The following is a 15,640-nucleotide window of genomic DNA, read 5'->3' on the forward strand; positions in this document are numbered from 1 at the left end:
ATGACGCTTTAGGACCCCTTGTTGTGTTATTAATAACTTTCTAGATAGCATGTACTCTCCATTATCACCATTTCCCAAAAAGGCCGCCGTGAGCATGACTGTGGGCTGCAGAGCCAAAAAGATCACAGACAGCTGATTCGCACACACACACACACACATTCTGGTTTCCTTGTATGGCACCTTGTTGTAGACGAAACACAGGCATGGAGCGCTTATCTATATGCATCCTGGTCTGAGATAAGGTAAAGTGCGTTTATTCATCCAGGACTATTTAAAAAGAAATAGTGACAGACAGTTATGGTGGTAAAACATTTTATTACTTAGAAAGACAGAATCTCGTCCACAAGTCCAGATGAAACCAAAAAAAAGAAAAAAAATTACATTGGCAAATTAAACAAGACACACACATATTACAACTCCAGCAATCCCAGCAGTGTAATTCAGTAAAAGATATAATCCTTAAAGCCTTCACCTGTTTAAAGTGCTTAAAGAAATTACACAACGTTAAGGTGAACAAATAAAACATCACTGACACGTCTTTTTGGGGGTATTTTAATGTTAAAAGTAGGCATACTTATTTTTTAAAGAAGCAAAGCAAAAGTGTAAGATAGAAGCTTTTTAACTTTAAAAGCAGTTTCCTCCTTTTCAGTCCTCTAAAGATACAACCCAACAGGCCATTTCTCTCTCTTCCTCCTGCCTGTTTTACATTTGTGCTTTGACGGCAAAGGGGGAAAAAAATCACTCAGTCATCAAATCCGTTAATCTTCCAAATCTCTGCCTCTCCCTTCGCCATCTTAAAATCCTGCAATCCTGCAAATACAGGCACAATAAGAGCAATTTATAATTGAAGGAGCGCCTTTAAAGTTCAGTGAAACATGTACGGCTTCCTCGTTTGCTTCATTTGTGGAGTTGGTAAATCTGCCTCCACAGCAGTGGCCAGACATGTAAGACTTACTCAGTAGCACTTTGTACAATATGGAGCTGTATCCTTACCTTTTGGACATTATAAATAAACTTCCTTCACTTCAGATTTTTCCAGGGCTGGTTTTTGAGACACTGTCTTCTCTGCTATTCTCAAACAGGCTCCTCTTACTAGAAATGTCCACATGTCTCAAATCCTACGAATCAGAAACAGAATCATTATCACAGTTCTTTTTACAGTGAAGAGAAAGAAAAAAAACACTCTTTAAATCTGGAGTTTTGAAATATTTCTGAAGCAGGGACCTCTTACGGGGCAAATAGTTTTGTAAACACACCCTAAAATGGTCTTTATGTCGTTTGACAATTTGGACTGACTTAAGCATTTCTTCATGCTCAATAGATAACTGCTAAAAAGCCAATGGCACCAAGCAGGAGGAACGGGTCACTCTACTCTGACAAAAGTGAGTGATGTTAGGACAGATTAGCACGAAGTCAGTCATGCCAGTATTTCTGTAGGCGCCACAGATAACAATTCAAGACATACTGAGAGAGACCCTCTGCTTTAAAGTGTGCTTATGAATTTCCCCAGATAGATATTGTTTTTGCTCAGATATAACAAAGATAAGATTTCTGCAGCCAAAAACATCTACTGCTAAATCTAACAGCAAGTTGGGTATGTCGTATGAAGCTTTTTGAACAGCTTAATTAAGTTAAACATCCAACTCTAAATTCTTAAGATCAAATTCTTTGAGCTACTTTTGAAATTAAATGAAACGTTCCCATTCATTTAATGCCTAAATGACTTTACTGAGTTTACCAGAGTAGAAAAAAAATCTATGTTTAAAAATAATTAATTGATCAGAACTTTCTTCATGATTAACGACAGTCATACGTTTTACATAGTTACCTACATAATAGCAAACTCTTTAATTTAATGTAGGCAACACAAACAACAAACTACGTCCTGCTCAACCAGGACTTACAGCTCAAAGAGTAATACTGCCCCCTGGCTTCCATATACTGCACTTACAGCAGGACTGTGCGAAGACCCAGCTTTGTTGCTCTTGTGGAGCCAGCGGTTGATCCGCTCTGACATTCCTGATGTCAAGCCTCTAATTTCCTGAAATCAACAACAGTTACAAAATCATTTGTTAATTAACGCACACATCTAATACTGAAAAGAGCTTTTCGGCAAATGATGACTGTACCTGTTTGGAAACTCCGGGGCTGGTGGGGCTCTGCACCTGCTGCTCCTTCTCAAAGATCCCTCTCTTCCTGGACACTTCTTCCAGCAGGACCAGAGTCCTCTGGGTGACATCTGGGAATCGCGTCAGCTCGGACTTCTGTGGATGAAGAGCCAAGAGAAGACCATTGGCGACTGACAGTTGATGTTTGCTACAGAACACAGGAACATAATTTCCCCTTTAGTACATGGAGGGCTGAGAGTCTGACCTGCGCTGCCTGAGCCAGTCTCTCCATCTTTTCCTGGATGGATCTAGATGAAATCCTCTGCCTAGAGCTTGGAAGACAGAATACATTAATGTACTCGTACATGTGTAATCAGTTACACTCAATAAAATGTAAGCAAATAAATAAAGATTAAAAAATTGTCAAACTCACTTTCTCTGGAAAGATGGCGCTTTGTTTTCATCCTCATTTTGGTCCTGCTTCAAAACAAAGACAATCAACACTGTAAATTATCCATAACATTGTGTGTAGTACTAGCAGGTCTACAGATCTCATAATCCTATAACTGTAAATATAATTGTGTTTTTGTAAAGTGCCAAACAAGAAAATAATGGATAACCGGTGAATGATTACTGATTATCAATCATATTAGGTGAAAGTAAATTAAAGTTATCTCACGGTGTTGGATTCAAACTTCTTGGAGGCCATCCTCACACTGGAGCTACAACAGAAGAAGCAAGTCAGCAAACAAACTAAGCGAGGCTGATACAAAATGAACACAAGGCTGTTTCCTTACCTCCTCTGGAGCGGCGAAGGATCCTCTTCTTTCTTTCTCATCATCTGTGGAAGACCAAGCCTGTGTGAGTGCGTGTTAGCGGCACTTACAGCAAGTGACCTGCTCAATAATCCTCTGCACTGGGATGTGTTTGGGTGTTAACAAAGCAACCAGTCAGCAGTAAAAGCTGGTCAATATTCATGTAGCTATTAACATGAACTGGAAGCTTGACTGGCACAAGCAAATTATCCTGAACTGATATTCTGAAAGCTGATGGCAGATAAAATCGTGTTTTAACAGTCAAATTGGCAAAAGTTCATGCTGACATTTGCCAGGAAGAATGCCTGAATGGTTTTGTGTCCTCGTGCATGTATTTGTGTGTCCGTGTGTGTCAGTGTTTACCCTGAAAGATACAGTCCTGGAGCTCTGTCTGATGAAGGCAGGTTTGTTTGCCTGTTCAAAGTTTCCACTGGTGGAGCGATTCACGCCGGTCTGAGAGAAATTAAAATAACTTAGGTTTGCTGTTTAGCTGAGCTGCAGGTACCTCTCTGGAGCCAAGATTGTTTTTACCGCCATAAAGAACCTTTACTCTTTATAACACCAGAGGGCGCTGGTGCCCAGACTGGATTGATAAGATGCAGCGTCAGTGCTTAGCGGGCCTTATACAGCATTTGACAAGCAAAACTTGAAGCTGAGACGAATATGTCAGTTTATTTGTGTTTGTGTTTATTTGTGCGTGTGTGTGTGGTGAACTACCTCCTCCGTGTGCCCATTTTGAACAGGGCTTTGAGCTCCCCGAGGAGAGGGACTCTGGCAGGGTGAAGTCCAGTGTTCGCGAGGTGACCAGGGGGCTGACGGAGAACCGGGGCTCATGGGAGTTGTGCGCCCGCTGACAGATGGACTCTTGTCAAGTGAGATGGAGACAGAACTGAAAGGCAAGAAAGAGAGGTGAGTTCAAGGAGAAGTTGAAGAGAAAGGAACTAGTGACCACTGAAAGTATAGTTTTCTCTGATCTGTTGCTTAAATTAAATCTTAGAGTACGTCTAACGTGAAAACTGAAGGCAGATTTTTTTACTCTTCCATCCAACACATATCTTATTCTCTGGATATCTTTATGTGGTTCACGATCTATACAAAACAATTTTATACATCCTGTTTTCTCTTTTATATTTCTACATTGTTCCGGTGCTTTCATTTCCATTTGTGGAATCAGTAACTTTTATCTTATCTAAATAAAATGCATTTGATCCTTTTAGGCGATCAGCCAACAAAGAACAAAAGAGCAACAAAAAAGAAATGTCATTGTTAACCTGACAAACTTGCGAGCTGGGCTGGAGGAGGGTTTTGGATCAGGGTCTTTGCCTGATGACTCTTCATTTTCATGCTGACAAAGGAAGAAACAGGCAGACAATCAGCATGAGCACATAGCACACAAGCTTTTGTACAGACGACACACCTTGCATTACATAACACGGCGCGGTTATGGCCTCATTTGCAGATACACAGAGCTAAAGCAGCCTGCGAAGGTAATAAAAGATAAAGTTCAAATTATGGCCTTAAGCACGTCTTATCAAAGCTTTAGAGATGATTTGCATGGTCACTTGACTCGCAGGGAGAGTTCAAGTCCGGAAACAAGACGGGGAGTAAAGGGTTGTCTTCTTTTCCTGAAACTGTAAGTTAAAAGTAGATTCTAACTTCTTGTGACCACAGGAGGAAAATGCCAACACCTGCGTTGGTCTTTAATAGCAAAAATGACATCATATGCTGCACTACAAAAAACGGTGTTAAGTTTGTTGTTGTAAAATCTAGAGAATAATTAACTCCCCCTCTGTGTGGGATAACAGTTAACTGTACAGGGTGCTGCTACTGGTGTCATGACTTAGTTGTGTGAGGGAAGATTGGTGCTTTCTTGTCAAAGGATTTGTCAGTTCATATTTTATCATTTGTAACGTTTCTCAGAGAATCAACAAAATCTCTCTGTTGATCATTTAATCAAAACTTTAGTTATGACCTTGTTTCTTCCACTCCAGGTGGACAAAAGTTCTAAATAATCATGTGAAAAATCTCGATTTACATCATTATTTGGCAGCTGAGTTACAGACTTTCACTGTTGCTGTCTTGTGATAACTCAAGCACATTTAAAAGATCTGTGAGATGTTTTTTTCTTTAGATTTTCTTCCAGAAAATTAAGGAGCAACTTCCTTCTTACTTTTTTGCTTGAGATGCTGGTTCTACTTTTGCTGCTGCTGGTGCTGGTGGGACTGTGAGAAGATGTTTTTACTGGTGGCTGTGGTTTGACAACACTTTCCTTCTCTTCATCCATGTCTCCCAGCAGCTCTACCCTGGCACCTCCTTCTTTGCTGACCTCAGCTTCATCCTCCCCTCCATCCTTCTGTTGTCTCAACGTTTCCACGTGCCGCATCCTTCGCCTTTCGTCACGCACTCGCAGCATCTCCACAAAGTCAAGCTGTACCTGCTCCATGCTGGCAATAAACAGTACATATGTGCACATTAATGACCAACACATGTGATGAATGGTCTCTAGAGAGACCTAAAAAGATTTGCCGGTCCTGCATCTGATCAGGTTTCTATTATAAAAGGCTCTTTGAAGACAGGTACTCAGCTGTCGGGGTTTCTGACAGCATTTCATACTTTCCCTGCGTGAGTATCAGGTGTTTTCATGGGTTTGAAATGTATACAGAAACACTCCCATGGGGCAAAGCTGTGAGAATCATCCTTTGCTAGTTTGAAACCACTAAAAAGGCCTTCAGAAACCAAAAGAACAAAACAGGCACACAGACAAAGTCCACAGTAGTAAAAAGAGGATTGTGTTTAGACAGCGTATGAGTCCAATGTGACATATTTGTTTTACTAAACTATGAGAACAACCTGTTGGAGCTTTGGGACATTTCACTTGAGGAGTCTGTCCCAAAGGCGCTCTCGCTGGCAGATGTGTTTTTAGGAGTGGGAGTGGGGCTGGAGTCATCATCTTGGTCAGCACTGGTGCTTGAGCTCTTCACCCTCCTCCTCTTCTCCCGCTCCACCTCCTCCTCGTCCTCCATTGTCCACTGTCGTGCAAGGCTGAATCAAAACAATCAGCGAATATGGAAAAACAAACAAACAAAAACAACAGAGAAGAGGCTGAGGCTCAGTGAGGATACGGGTGGTGGACATGTGTAAAACAGGGTGCTGTACATGAGAACTTGAAGAGTGGATCCTCCACACTATTTGTTTTTGGTTTGTACTTTAAAAGAAAAGATTAATAAGCGTTACAGGGAACCTGCTTTACTTGTTCATCAACCGCTTTTTGTGGCTGTATTTTGCATCCTGTTTAAAAAAAAAAATTATCAGTGGATTCAATCAACCAGCTGCAGAGCGAAAGGCTGGTGTTTCCTTTTTAACTGAGCTCAACAAGGGCCAAACAGAACAAAACTCTCCGTTATCTCTAGACTGTAACGGGCAAAAAAAGACAGAAGTGACTGTAGTAATAACAGTGACACCAACCGACACAGTTTGACTGCATGTTACACAGTTACTGTATGAATGTAATAAATCATTTCTTTCAAATTAGGATGCTTTGTTGCCAGAGTGAAAACCCTGCAATATGTTAATTATGCGCGTTCCTACACATCCAGCATCTATTAAAAAGCATAGGCGCGGGCATCGCTCTGAAACGCAGGTAACACAGGTAATTAGTCGCTTTAGAAACCCAGAAGTCCTTGAATCTTACCTGGACAAAGCCGACCAGTTTCTCCGACTTACAGACATATTGAAAAAATAAAATAGTTTCCAGCTACGATCACAGACGAAGTCGACTGGCACTCAGACGACGGCAGTCGAATTACAGTCACCGCGGCACAAAGCAGTCCACCTTTACCCCGGTGCAGCGCACAGACGCGTCACGTGACCACAAAGGTAAGCTCCCCACCTGACAGCCTGAGTGAGGGGTGGGGAGAGCGCGCGCCAGAGAGCACCTTGTATGGTGGAAGTGTGGAAAACGTAATACCTGTACCTGGCACTCCTTTCCCGCCCCTGGACACTTAGCTTATTCGGGCAATGGCAATAAAATATCCCAGAATAATTCATCTTACACTTATATTCATTTTGTTTGTGGGGATCTTACAGGCTGTAGCTAAAAGGAAAACCTGTACAAGTACAACAAGTAGTTAATAGCAATCAAACTCTTATTAAATGATAATAATAAAGCATACAAATATATATTATCCTTTCTTGTACTGGACTCTCACTACAGTCTGAGTCAGAGTGTTTGCTGTGTGAGTCCACACCTTTCTCTGGAGCCCATGTGTGTTGGACTCTGACCTACACTCTTTATATCACATCTGTGTCTGTTATACTCTGTGCAGTTCCTCAGTAAACAAAGTTAGATATTATCGTAACTGATAACTGAGGCATAGCATAAGATGCATATCAAGACTCTTTCAAGTTTCACCTGTGAAAACCAGAGTCTGCTTCGCTTTTATTTAAAGAAGAGGCCGTCTTATAGCATGCGTTGTTGGTCTATCATGCATCTGCTATCTTATGGAAATAGTTTGCATGCCCCTGCCTGCACCGGTGCTGTATCGTTTTAGGTCCTGTAATGAACTCTGTGTTTTTATGCATCAGTGTCCATTCAGTCTGTTCTAATGTTCCTGTGTCTAAAGTTAGCCTTACATTTTCAGGAAAGACCTGATCAAACAAACGGAAATAAAACAGAAAGACATTCCCAACAAAAGTTATATTTACAGACACAAGACGACTGCGGCTGCTTTGCATCCATTTGGATAAGGCGATTTTTAAAAGTACTGAAGCAGAGTGTGCTTTATGGACATGCAAAGCAGACAGAAGTGCTTTACATCTGGACAGCATGCACACAAAGCATATCAGTTAAAATGTACAAGTTGCTGCTTTGTTGCAGCAAACAGTAATCCTTCAAACTAACAAGTAACTGTAACCGATATTGAAAAGCTATTAGCAGTAGTGATGCTTGCCGTTTTTAAGTATATATTAGGTTGCAGAGCGGATTCATCGGATCAAAGTATGAACTTTCTTTTAGTGAGGTTGAGCACAGCAAGGTATTGTTCCCATTAATCCCCAGGTGTCCTGGGAGTCAATCCCAGTCCCGTATGATCTAGCAGTTAAATGTCTTAACCATATGGGAGTTGTTGGCAAGGTTGGCATCACAGACTGAACAAATTGTGTTCAGACTGGAGTAGAAATAAGCATTTTTTAGTAGTGGATAATATTTTAGCCATAAGAACACACACAAACCATTTAAACTGCATGTGTTCATCTGTGCATTTGCTCTATCTGCTGTCTGCAACCTGCAATAAAAAGCTAGTCCTACTGCAACAGGATCACAGAAACTAAAATTCTCAGAGTTTATAAAAGCATTTTATATATCTGAATACAGCAGTTGATCAAAGAACACACATGAAGGAGTATCACACAGAAAAATGTTTCGTGTAAAGTATACTTTTAATATTTTATTTGTTCTTTTTTCCTTTCAGTCCAGCCAATGAAGTGCACCTTTTTTACCACTATTATTTGATAATCTACATTACAAGGTTAAAGTTTATCCCCAAGCAAAACAATCACGCGTACAGTTTAATTTGGCACATTTGTCCACCATACAAATATCAGGCCGATTGTCTGAGGCTTTGGTGCAACATGGTGTGAAAAGTACAAATAATCTTACATAACAGACAGAGTCATTTTAACACCTTATCAAAAACAAAGCTGACAGAATAGTTGAAAGCCTTTCAGGGGTGTGGGGGCATACTGTCACCTCCATGGCAGGAGCATGCGCAGGGACATCAGCGTGAAACAACAACACAGACGCCACAATAGACCCAGGAAGACCAGGACAGATTCAGATGTAGGGGAGTGATGTCACTGATGTGACCCCAGCCCACCTCCTGGCTTCACTGCGCAGGACCTTTAGCAGCATCAAACATCTTCTTCCTTCCCTCCATCCCTGACATGGCTTCCACATTCTTCCTCCAGTCACTGTCCTCCACTGGCCTCTTCTGCAGATAAGGGACACAGTTGGATTGTGCAACAGAATATAAAAGACTAAAAACAGAGGCTGCAAAGTAGAGCAGGTTCAGAAAATGTTATTGTTGTATCTAAGCCTTTGAGACCTGTTCATTTCAATGGGAAGCCCTTTGGAGAATTGTTTATTACCATACTAGTATAACTGGTTTACCTCACACTTGGAGAGACACACATTCATTCACAGGTATACACACACCGGAACAAGCTAATCTGCACATGTGCATGCACTCAGGAGTTGGGAGACGTGGCCACAAAGGCTAATATTCTGTGTACAATGGGATCATTGTCTTGTGTTCGGTGCCTTCGCTCACAAACACACGGTCCCCGCCCTGCAGTGGCTTCCTACTCGGTGTCTTAAACACACTTTTCACACACACTGAAAACAGCGTTTTCAGGTGTTCCATGACATCTCAAGCGCTGACATCATGTCTGTATCTTACAGTACCTGAATGCATATCTGTGCTCTAAGGATGGCACAGACATTGCTCAGGCTGGTTTCATTGTATTTTGTGTGCATATGCATGATTGCATCTTCTCTTTTTTCCATTTTTCATGCACCTTTTCAGTGTCCTCTTTCTTGACAGACTTGAGATTGGCTCGCAGGTCCATGGAGACTTTGTGCTTGGATCCCAGCAGCGAGCGAAGGATGGCGTCAGCTGACACACGGACACGTCGAAGATTAGGCCTCTTGAATTTCCCCCTGAGGTCCAGTACCTTGATATTCAGGTCTTTAATCTGGTCGAGTGACACAGAGTGGAGGGAGCAGGATGTAGGAGTTTCTCATGGTGCTCATAGTGTTGCATAATATACGTAAAGTATAACTGATATGAAACATTTCAAATTCTACTTATTGAATCAGGAAATGCGCTGGGATAATAAAGTGTACCAACCTCGCGTGTGTTGAGCATGACCTTAGCTTCAATGTCATATCGCTCCTCGTCAACTACATCTATCTTAGCATGTAGCTCCCTGCAGAGATCCTACACATGCACAAAGGAAAACTTAGTATGAAATCATGTGCAGTCCTTTCTTTACTTGGTTTCTTGTCCTGATTTTCTTTATTGACATAATTTGGGAATGATCTAAGTTGTCGTTGCAAAGGATGGAAAGAGAAATGAGAGATTTGGGGGAATCTGTAGGGAACATACCTGAAGCTGGCCAAGGCTCAGGCCACTCATATTTAAAGGAGGCGCTCTCTCAGCCAGGTACCTATGTTTCTCCTCCTCTTTGTCTAAAATCTCCTGCTCCAATTCCTCCTTGGCCTTTGCCACCATCAGACTCTGTCAAATCAACATAAAATAATGTTTTCCATATGCGTTCGGATTCTTTCAAAACACCTCATCACATCATTTTTTCTCAAATGACAGGTGAAACATTCAGATGCTGGCTTTCTTTCAGTTGTCTGTATCTGCTGCCCTCCTGTGGGCTGAACACCTGTATTACACTAATAAATCAAATAAGTCTGCCGATGATTTCTCGTACCTTGAGCATCAGCTTCCTTGAGGCTGAGATCTTGGGTTTCCGCTGCATGGTTCAGATGATTCACAAGATTATCAGTAAATATGATGTATATGTAGTTTAGTAGCTTAACTTAGTTATAAAGATTGTTGAATATTGTATCAACAAGTTAGCGGCCAGATGGTCTTACCTCTTGGCTGTAAAAGAAGAGAAAAAGACATAATTTAAAATACTTGTTTTTGTGTTTTTTAATGTCTGTGTATCTATAATAAGAAAACACTCACACATGTTCAGGCATCCTGCTGTTGAGATCTCACTGGAAAAGAGACGGGAGAGATTAGAAACACACACAGAAACACACCCTGAACCATTGGCAGTATTTGTTTGTCAGCGGATCAGATAAAAAAAATATACAAATCCACGTGCTGATGGATTATAAAAGTCTAAAACCGAACGATATAGAAATGGAGCCAAACAATAGGTGGGGAAATTGTTAATAATGAATTGACAGAGGATAAGAGGTGTTAAGCGGTCTTCACCTGTTTGGACAAAAGGAATTTGCTGGTCTAGGCAACCTTAAATCCATTTTTAAGTCTGAGGTTGCTGAAGCTTTATTGTCTTTTTTTAAATGCATGTTTAAGAAAATGTGTTTGTTGTGCATGAAAATATCATACAGGCACAAAATGTTTGGGGAATCAGTGTCCTAGTTTTTCACAGAACTTACCGAGTGCAGTTTTGCTTAAGGAACCTTTTCTACCACATAAACATGCCATAAAACACAGTGACGCATCAACACCAATAAGATGTGTTTAAGATACTTAATTTATCTTCACATCTCATTGTTAGTGTTGTTTTCACTTTTGTTATTACCTGGTCTTACCTTTCCTCCCCTCAGTCTCGTGCCCTTTGTCCTTCATCAAATTTGCAAGTGATTTGCAGCACTCACCCTTTCACTCTTTCAATTTAGGCCAGCCTTTCTCCTCATACCTCCCCTCTCATTTCACTATGTGGTTCCATTTGAGAATGGCACCACATAAGACCACCTAGCACGATGGGGTTACAATCTGCTCCAGCGGATTAGGAAAATTCCAGACAGATAGCCGTCCCTCATCCATCTCTTCTGTCCCTTATCCCTGTCTTTCTCCTCAGGATTATCTTGCCAAGAGGAATTTAGAGTGGCCTGTCTCCCCAAATAGACCAGGGGACAACTGATAGACAGCTGTGGTGGGTGACTGTGCTCTGGGGTGCCCAGCCTGGATCAGGGATTTATTGCTAGTAACTCATGGATGCTTATGACCCTCTGTGGTGCGGCCAACTTGGCAATGAAAAAAAAACCCACCCAAAGTGCTTTGGAAAGTTTACGTCAACCTCAGATTTGAACATAGTTGCTTTGGCTGCAGATTTAAACTCCCCAGTTTGTATTATTTCAGCTGATCATCCCGCTGCTTTGGCTTTATGGTAGCACAGCTTTATAGTGTACACACAGTCTGTGCCCAAAGATGAGACTGGGCTGCTAGCAAAATAGCACTGAAACACTTATTATTGTCTATGTCTCTGCTATGCTATGTCCCCACTGTTCACCAGGTTGACTTATTGAATAAACTAACACTACTAGATCAATCTGTATTCTCACTGTACAGAGATGTCTCAATTTGAAATCTGCATGACACATTTTTGACAAATGCAAAGGTTAAAATATCAACACTACAGTCTAAATATCAGGAGAGCAAATCAAGAAAGCACAGATATAAAACTTGTGTCTAACTCTACACACAGAGCGTATTATGAAGGGAACTTACCAGAGTCAGAGGCAGGAGAAATGTGACCATGGATGGAGCTCGATGGACAGATCAGAGATGAGCCCTCTATTTAACTGCACCGCCCATTGTCCAGATCTCTCTTTCTTTTGTGTGTGGACGCTATTATTAGTCAGCCACGTCCTTCTTGGTACATAATCCTGCTCTGCTCATTTTTCATCTCACATGTTCATGTAAACAATGGCAATATAGTTGGAGCCTGAAGGCTGATGAGAGTAACTCAAATGACAAATTGTAGGTAAATATGTATATGAACTATAAGCTGGCCATAGACTGCTTGGAAAAGGAAATTATGTAAAAAATAAATAAATAAAGGGGAAAAAAAAACACTTGTAAGTACATTAAGTAGAAGTGGTGATGCTAGCTGTGCCGTACAGTGACAGGGGTCCTTTATGTGGTTACGCTGAAGGCTTCGTGACTTTGAAGCCATGCCAGTGGCAGCTGTATAAAGGGCAGCTATGGTTTGTCATTCCAGCACTTTAATCCACAGAGAATCACCTCAACTAATATTGGGTGGAATGTCATAATATTTTATGAGGAGATTTATGGTCAACAGGGAATTAATCCTTTTGATTGTATTGATCCCGTGCCGTGTCTTTGATCCATGATGACTTTGTCTCTTCTGTCTTTGAGTCAACTTAACAGGTGTGGTACAAAGTTTGGGGCAGATATTTAAGTTCCCTTTAGGGAATATGAACTTTTCCTCTTGCACCACGATTGGGTCGAAATGTAAACAAGCTTAATACTTTTATTCATGACTAGTTAGTCTCTTGATCTAAGGTGGAGTTTGGGCAGTGCTCTGGTTTGCTGTTCTGTCCGTGGGTGGGTCTACCTCGGCTCCTGAATGCTGCCTGCACGCCTGCTTTCCATTCGCTGATCACCTCTCAGGGATAAAAGGCCAGTGTACGTTCCTGCACTCTGGCTGGTTGTTGTTGCCCTTGTGGTGGTAATAAGACTCTCAAACTATGACTCATCTTATGTGTGCTCTGGTTATCTGACCTTTCTCTCTCAGTTGGAGTTATGTTACCTACAACCTGAATAAATTGTTCACTGTTTCCCTGTTCACCTGGAAAACTCATGTCCTCTAAAACCACTGCATGCTTCCCCTCAATTCCAGTAAATCCTCAATAAAAAATTGACTCTCAAGACTCACCTAAAAACACCACGAACCTGTTTTATCTTCTCCTGCAGTCTTCTGGTGCTCCACTGCTTAGTCCCTGCACCGCGCTCCATTACTAAATACTTCCCTGTATCTTGGCTTTGCACTTTATTCGTTGCTTGTGAAAATAAAGAGTTAAACTTCCATCTGGTTTTTGTGATTATGACACTAATATGACACTAGCAGACCAATGCACAAATGCAAACTGGTCAATCACCTCTTAGGAGTGTCAAAGAGGCATTATTAACAGACTGCAGATAGCTGTATAGTGCATACTGTAGAGGACCCTGCAAGCAATCAGTGCAATAAAATGCATGATGTCACACTGACAAATGGAAAAATATAAACTGGCATCAGTGTGCCAAGACGTCTGTCATCATATCGAATCTACCCCATATCAGATAAACGGTTCTGATTGTCCCAGCATGGACAAGGGGTAATCTGAACATGGCAGGGGTGAAGAGACCCTCTTCCAAGACAAAAGAAATATTCAATTCAATTTTCAATTCAATTTTATTTATATAGCGCCAAATCACAACAACAGTTGCCTCAAGGCGCTTTATTTGGGGAGATATTGGCTCTATTTATCTGGTTTCCAGGATCATCTATAACTGAATTCCTGCAAAACTGTAGACCAGCAAGTTAAACCATTAAATACACCAAAAAAAAAAAAGAGTTCTCACAATGCATATTAAGTGGAGATTTAATAAAGGACATTGCAGTCTGTCCCTTTCCTTCTGGATCGAGGCATGCATGTTGAGGAGGGATTAGTCCCAGACTTCTCTATGCAATCATTCTGGTGATAATAATAGGGCTTAGGCAGCAATGATAAACATTATGTTAACATTCTCATATTAACATCTTAGCACGCTCACGACATGCTTAAAATATTTAACTCATGATATTGCCATATTGAGTACAGCTACATGAACCTGGGGCATGGTTTTGTTTACTAACACCTGAACCTCGAAGGAGAGATTAAAATGCCAGACATGCATGTGAGGGCGTCTCTCAGACAAATCTTGATGGACAAAGTGAAACCTCGCCACACCGTCTGTAATCCAAATGAAGACAAAAGGGTGGCTGCACCCACACAGTCCCACCACAGAAATTCTAAACACATGTCTGCTATTACTTGTAAATAGGTTGCTTAAGTTTCCTACAGATATATACAAAGATATTCATATTGTCTAATAATTTGAGGTGCTGTCTGATGAGATGATTTTATGTGTAAAATGTGTAAACTGAGAGATAAATCTTAACTCAAGAGTCGGAATGAGCAATGCTCAGTGAAATTGCAAAAAACTTAAGAGCTGTGACTCAGACTCTACAAGCCTCAGTGAGAATGTTAAAGGTTAAAGTTCACGACAGTACAATTAGAAAAAGGCTAAGCAAATATGGCTTGTCTGAAAGGAGACGGCTTCTGCTCAGGTGTTGCGATGGCCCAGTTAAAGTCTAGACTTAAGTCTGATTAAAATGCTGAGGCAGGACCTTAAGAGAGCTGTGTACAAATAAATGCCTGGAAGCTGAAATGAAATGAACTGAAACAACATTTAAAGAAAGAGAGGGCCAAAACTTTCCAACAACAACTTCCAGAAACTGATAAAAGTCAACCACACACACACACACACACACACACACACACACACACACACACACACACACACACACACACACACACACACACACACACACACAGAGGCATTCTGTTTGCAGTCTTGCACAGTGTGTGTCAACAGATAATGGAGAATGTAAACCAATGGTAGAGGGAAAAAAACAGAAAAAAACTTTTTAAACACAGATTATCTGAGAACTTGGATAAGCCCGACACAGATTCATGCACAGACTGGTGTACACACACACACACACACACAGACATTTTCCTCACTTAAAAGTGGCGAGACAGACCTCTAGTGGTTTAATATTTACACAGCAGCTCCATCTCTTAGGAGCTGAGAAGCTGGAGGCTTGCCAACGATTTTTGAAGTGAGCTCTGGTCAGTGAAGAATGCACTCCAACATAAACTAATCAACAGACTGTCCCATTGGTGTCAACATCAGGAGAACATTGTGAGTCCACATCTGACACCACTCTAGTTCTTAATTAATTGTAGCTCAATTTTCCACGTTTGTCAGATTCCCTGGAAAGAAGTCATGATGTTTAAACAGAGAATTCCACTAAAAACTGTGATTTTACAGGCACTGGATTTAATGATATATATATATATATATATATATGACAGCAACATCAAGAAGAAGGAACACGAGA

General features: G+C 41.1%; 2 protein-coding genes across 3 annotated transcripts; both read right to left on the reverse strand.

Annotated features, from left to right (window-relative positions):
• Positions 1-226: 226 nt before the first annotated feature.
• Positions 227-6,745, reverse strand: lad1 (ladinin). Of its 2 annotated transcripts, none has more exons than XM_084918393.1 (14): positions 6,615-6,745; positions 5,774-5,965; positions 5,094-5,367; positions 4,195-4,268; positions 3,641-3,812; positions 3,287-3,376; positions 2,906-2,949; positions 2,788-2,830; positions 2,542-2,588; positions 2,374-2,440; positions 2,130-2,264; positions 1,952-2,041; positions 994-1,118; positions 227-810 (listed from the first exon to the last, which is right to left on the reverse strand). In XM_084918393.1, exons 1-13 carry the CDS (start codon positions 6,650-6,652, stop codon positions 1,026-1,028), a joined length of 1,359 nt encoding a protein of 452 aa, XP_084774519.1. In that variant the 5' UTR covers positions 6,653-6,745; the 3' UTR covers positions 227-810; positions 994-1,025. The 2 variants fall into 2 exon arrangements, with proteins under 2 accessions (XP_084774519.1, XP_084774520.1); XM_084918394.1 differs by having other exon boundaries at positions 228-810; positions 2,542-2,585.
• Positions 6,746-8,344: 1,599 nt separating this feature from the next.
• Positions 8,345-10,483, reverse strand: tnni1a (troponin I type 1a (skeletal, slow)). The gene is made up of 5 exons (XM_084917982.1): positions 10,421-10,483; positions 10,087-10,218; positions 9,829-9,918; positions 9,497-9,673; positions 8,345-8,910 (listed from the first exon to the last, which is right to left on the reverse strand). The coding sequence occupies exons 1-5, from the start codon at positions 10,466-10,468 to the stop codon at positions 8,806-8,808; spliced, it is 552 nt and encodes a 183-aa protein (XP_084774108.1). The 5' UTR covers positions 10,469-10,483; the 3' UTR covers positions 8,345-8,805.
• Positions 10,484-15,640: the final 5,157 nt, after the last annotated feature.

This window comes from Perissodus microlepis, chromosome 20, assembly GCF_051167445.1.
Source record: "Perissodus microlepis isolate ML-2025 ecotype Zambia chromosome 20, ASM5116744v1, whole genome shotgun sequence".
In the NCBI taxonomy this organism is placed as follows: Eukaryota; Metazoa; Chordata; class Actinopteri; order Cichliformes; family Cichlidae; genus Perissodus; species Perissodus microlepis.

What these genes read in the sequence shown, in the direction of transcription:
- lad1 (XM_084918393.1), bottom strand. Translation starts at nt 6,652, where the DNA reads ATGTCTGTAAGTCGGAGAAACTGGTCGGCTTTGTCCAG. An exon ending in CCAGCTCGCAAGTTTGTCAG is followed by an intron (nt 3,813 to 4,194) that starts GTTAACAATGAC and finishes CTTGCCTTTCAG; the next exon opens with TTCTGTCTCCATCTCACTTG. An exon ending in AGAAGTTTGAATCCAACACC is followed by an intron (nt 2,589 to 2,787) that starts GTGAGATAACTT and finishes TTTGTTTTGAAG; the next exon opens with CAGGACCAAAATGAGGATGA.
- tnni1a (XM_084917982.1), bottom strand. Translation starts at nt 10,468, where the DNA reads ATGCAGCGGAAACCCAAGATCTCAGCCTCAAGGAAGCTGATGCTCAAG. An exon ending in CAAGGAAGCTGATGCTCAAG is followed by an intron (nt 10,219 to 10,420) that starts GTACGAGAAATC and finishes TTGATTTGACAG; the next exon opens with AGTCTGATGGTGGCAAAGGC. An exon ending in TGAGCCTTGGCCAGCTTCAG is followed by an intron (nt 9,919 to 10,086) that starts GTATGTTCCCTA and finishes GTGCATGTGTAG; the next exon opens with GATCTCTGCAGGGAGCTACA.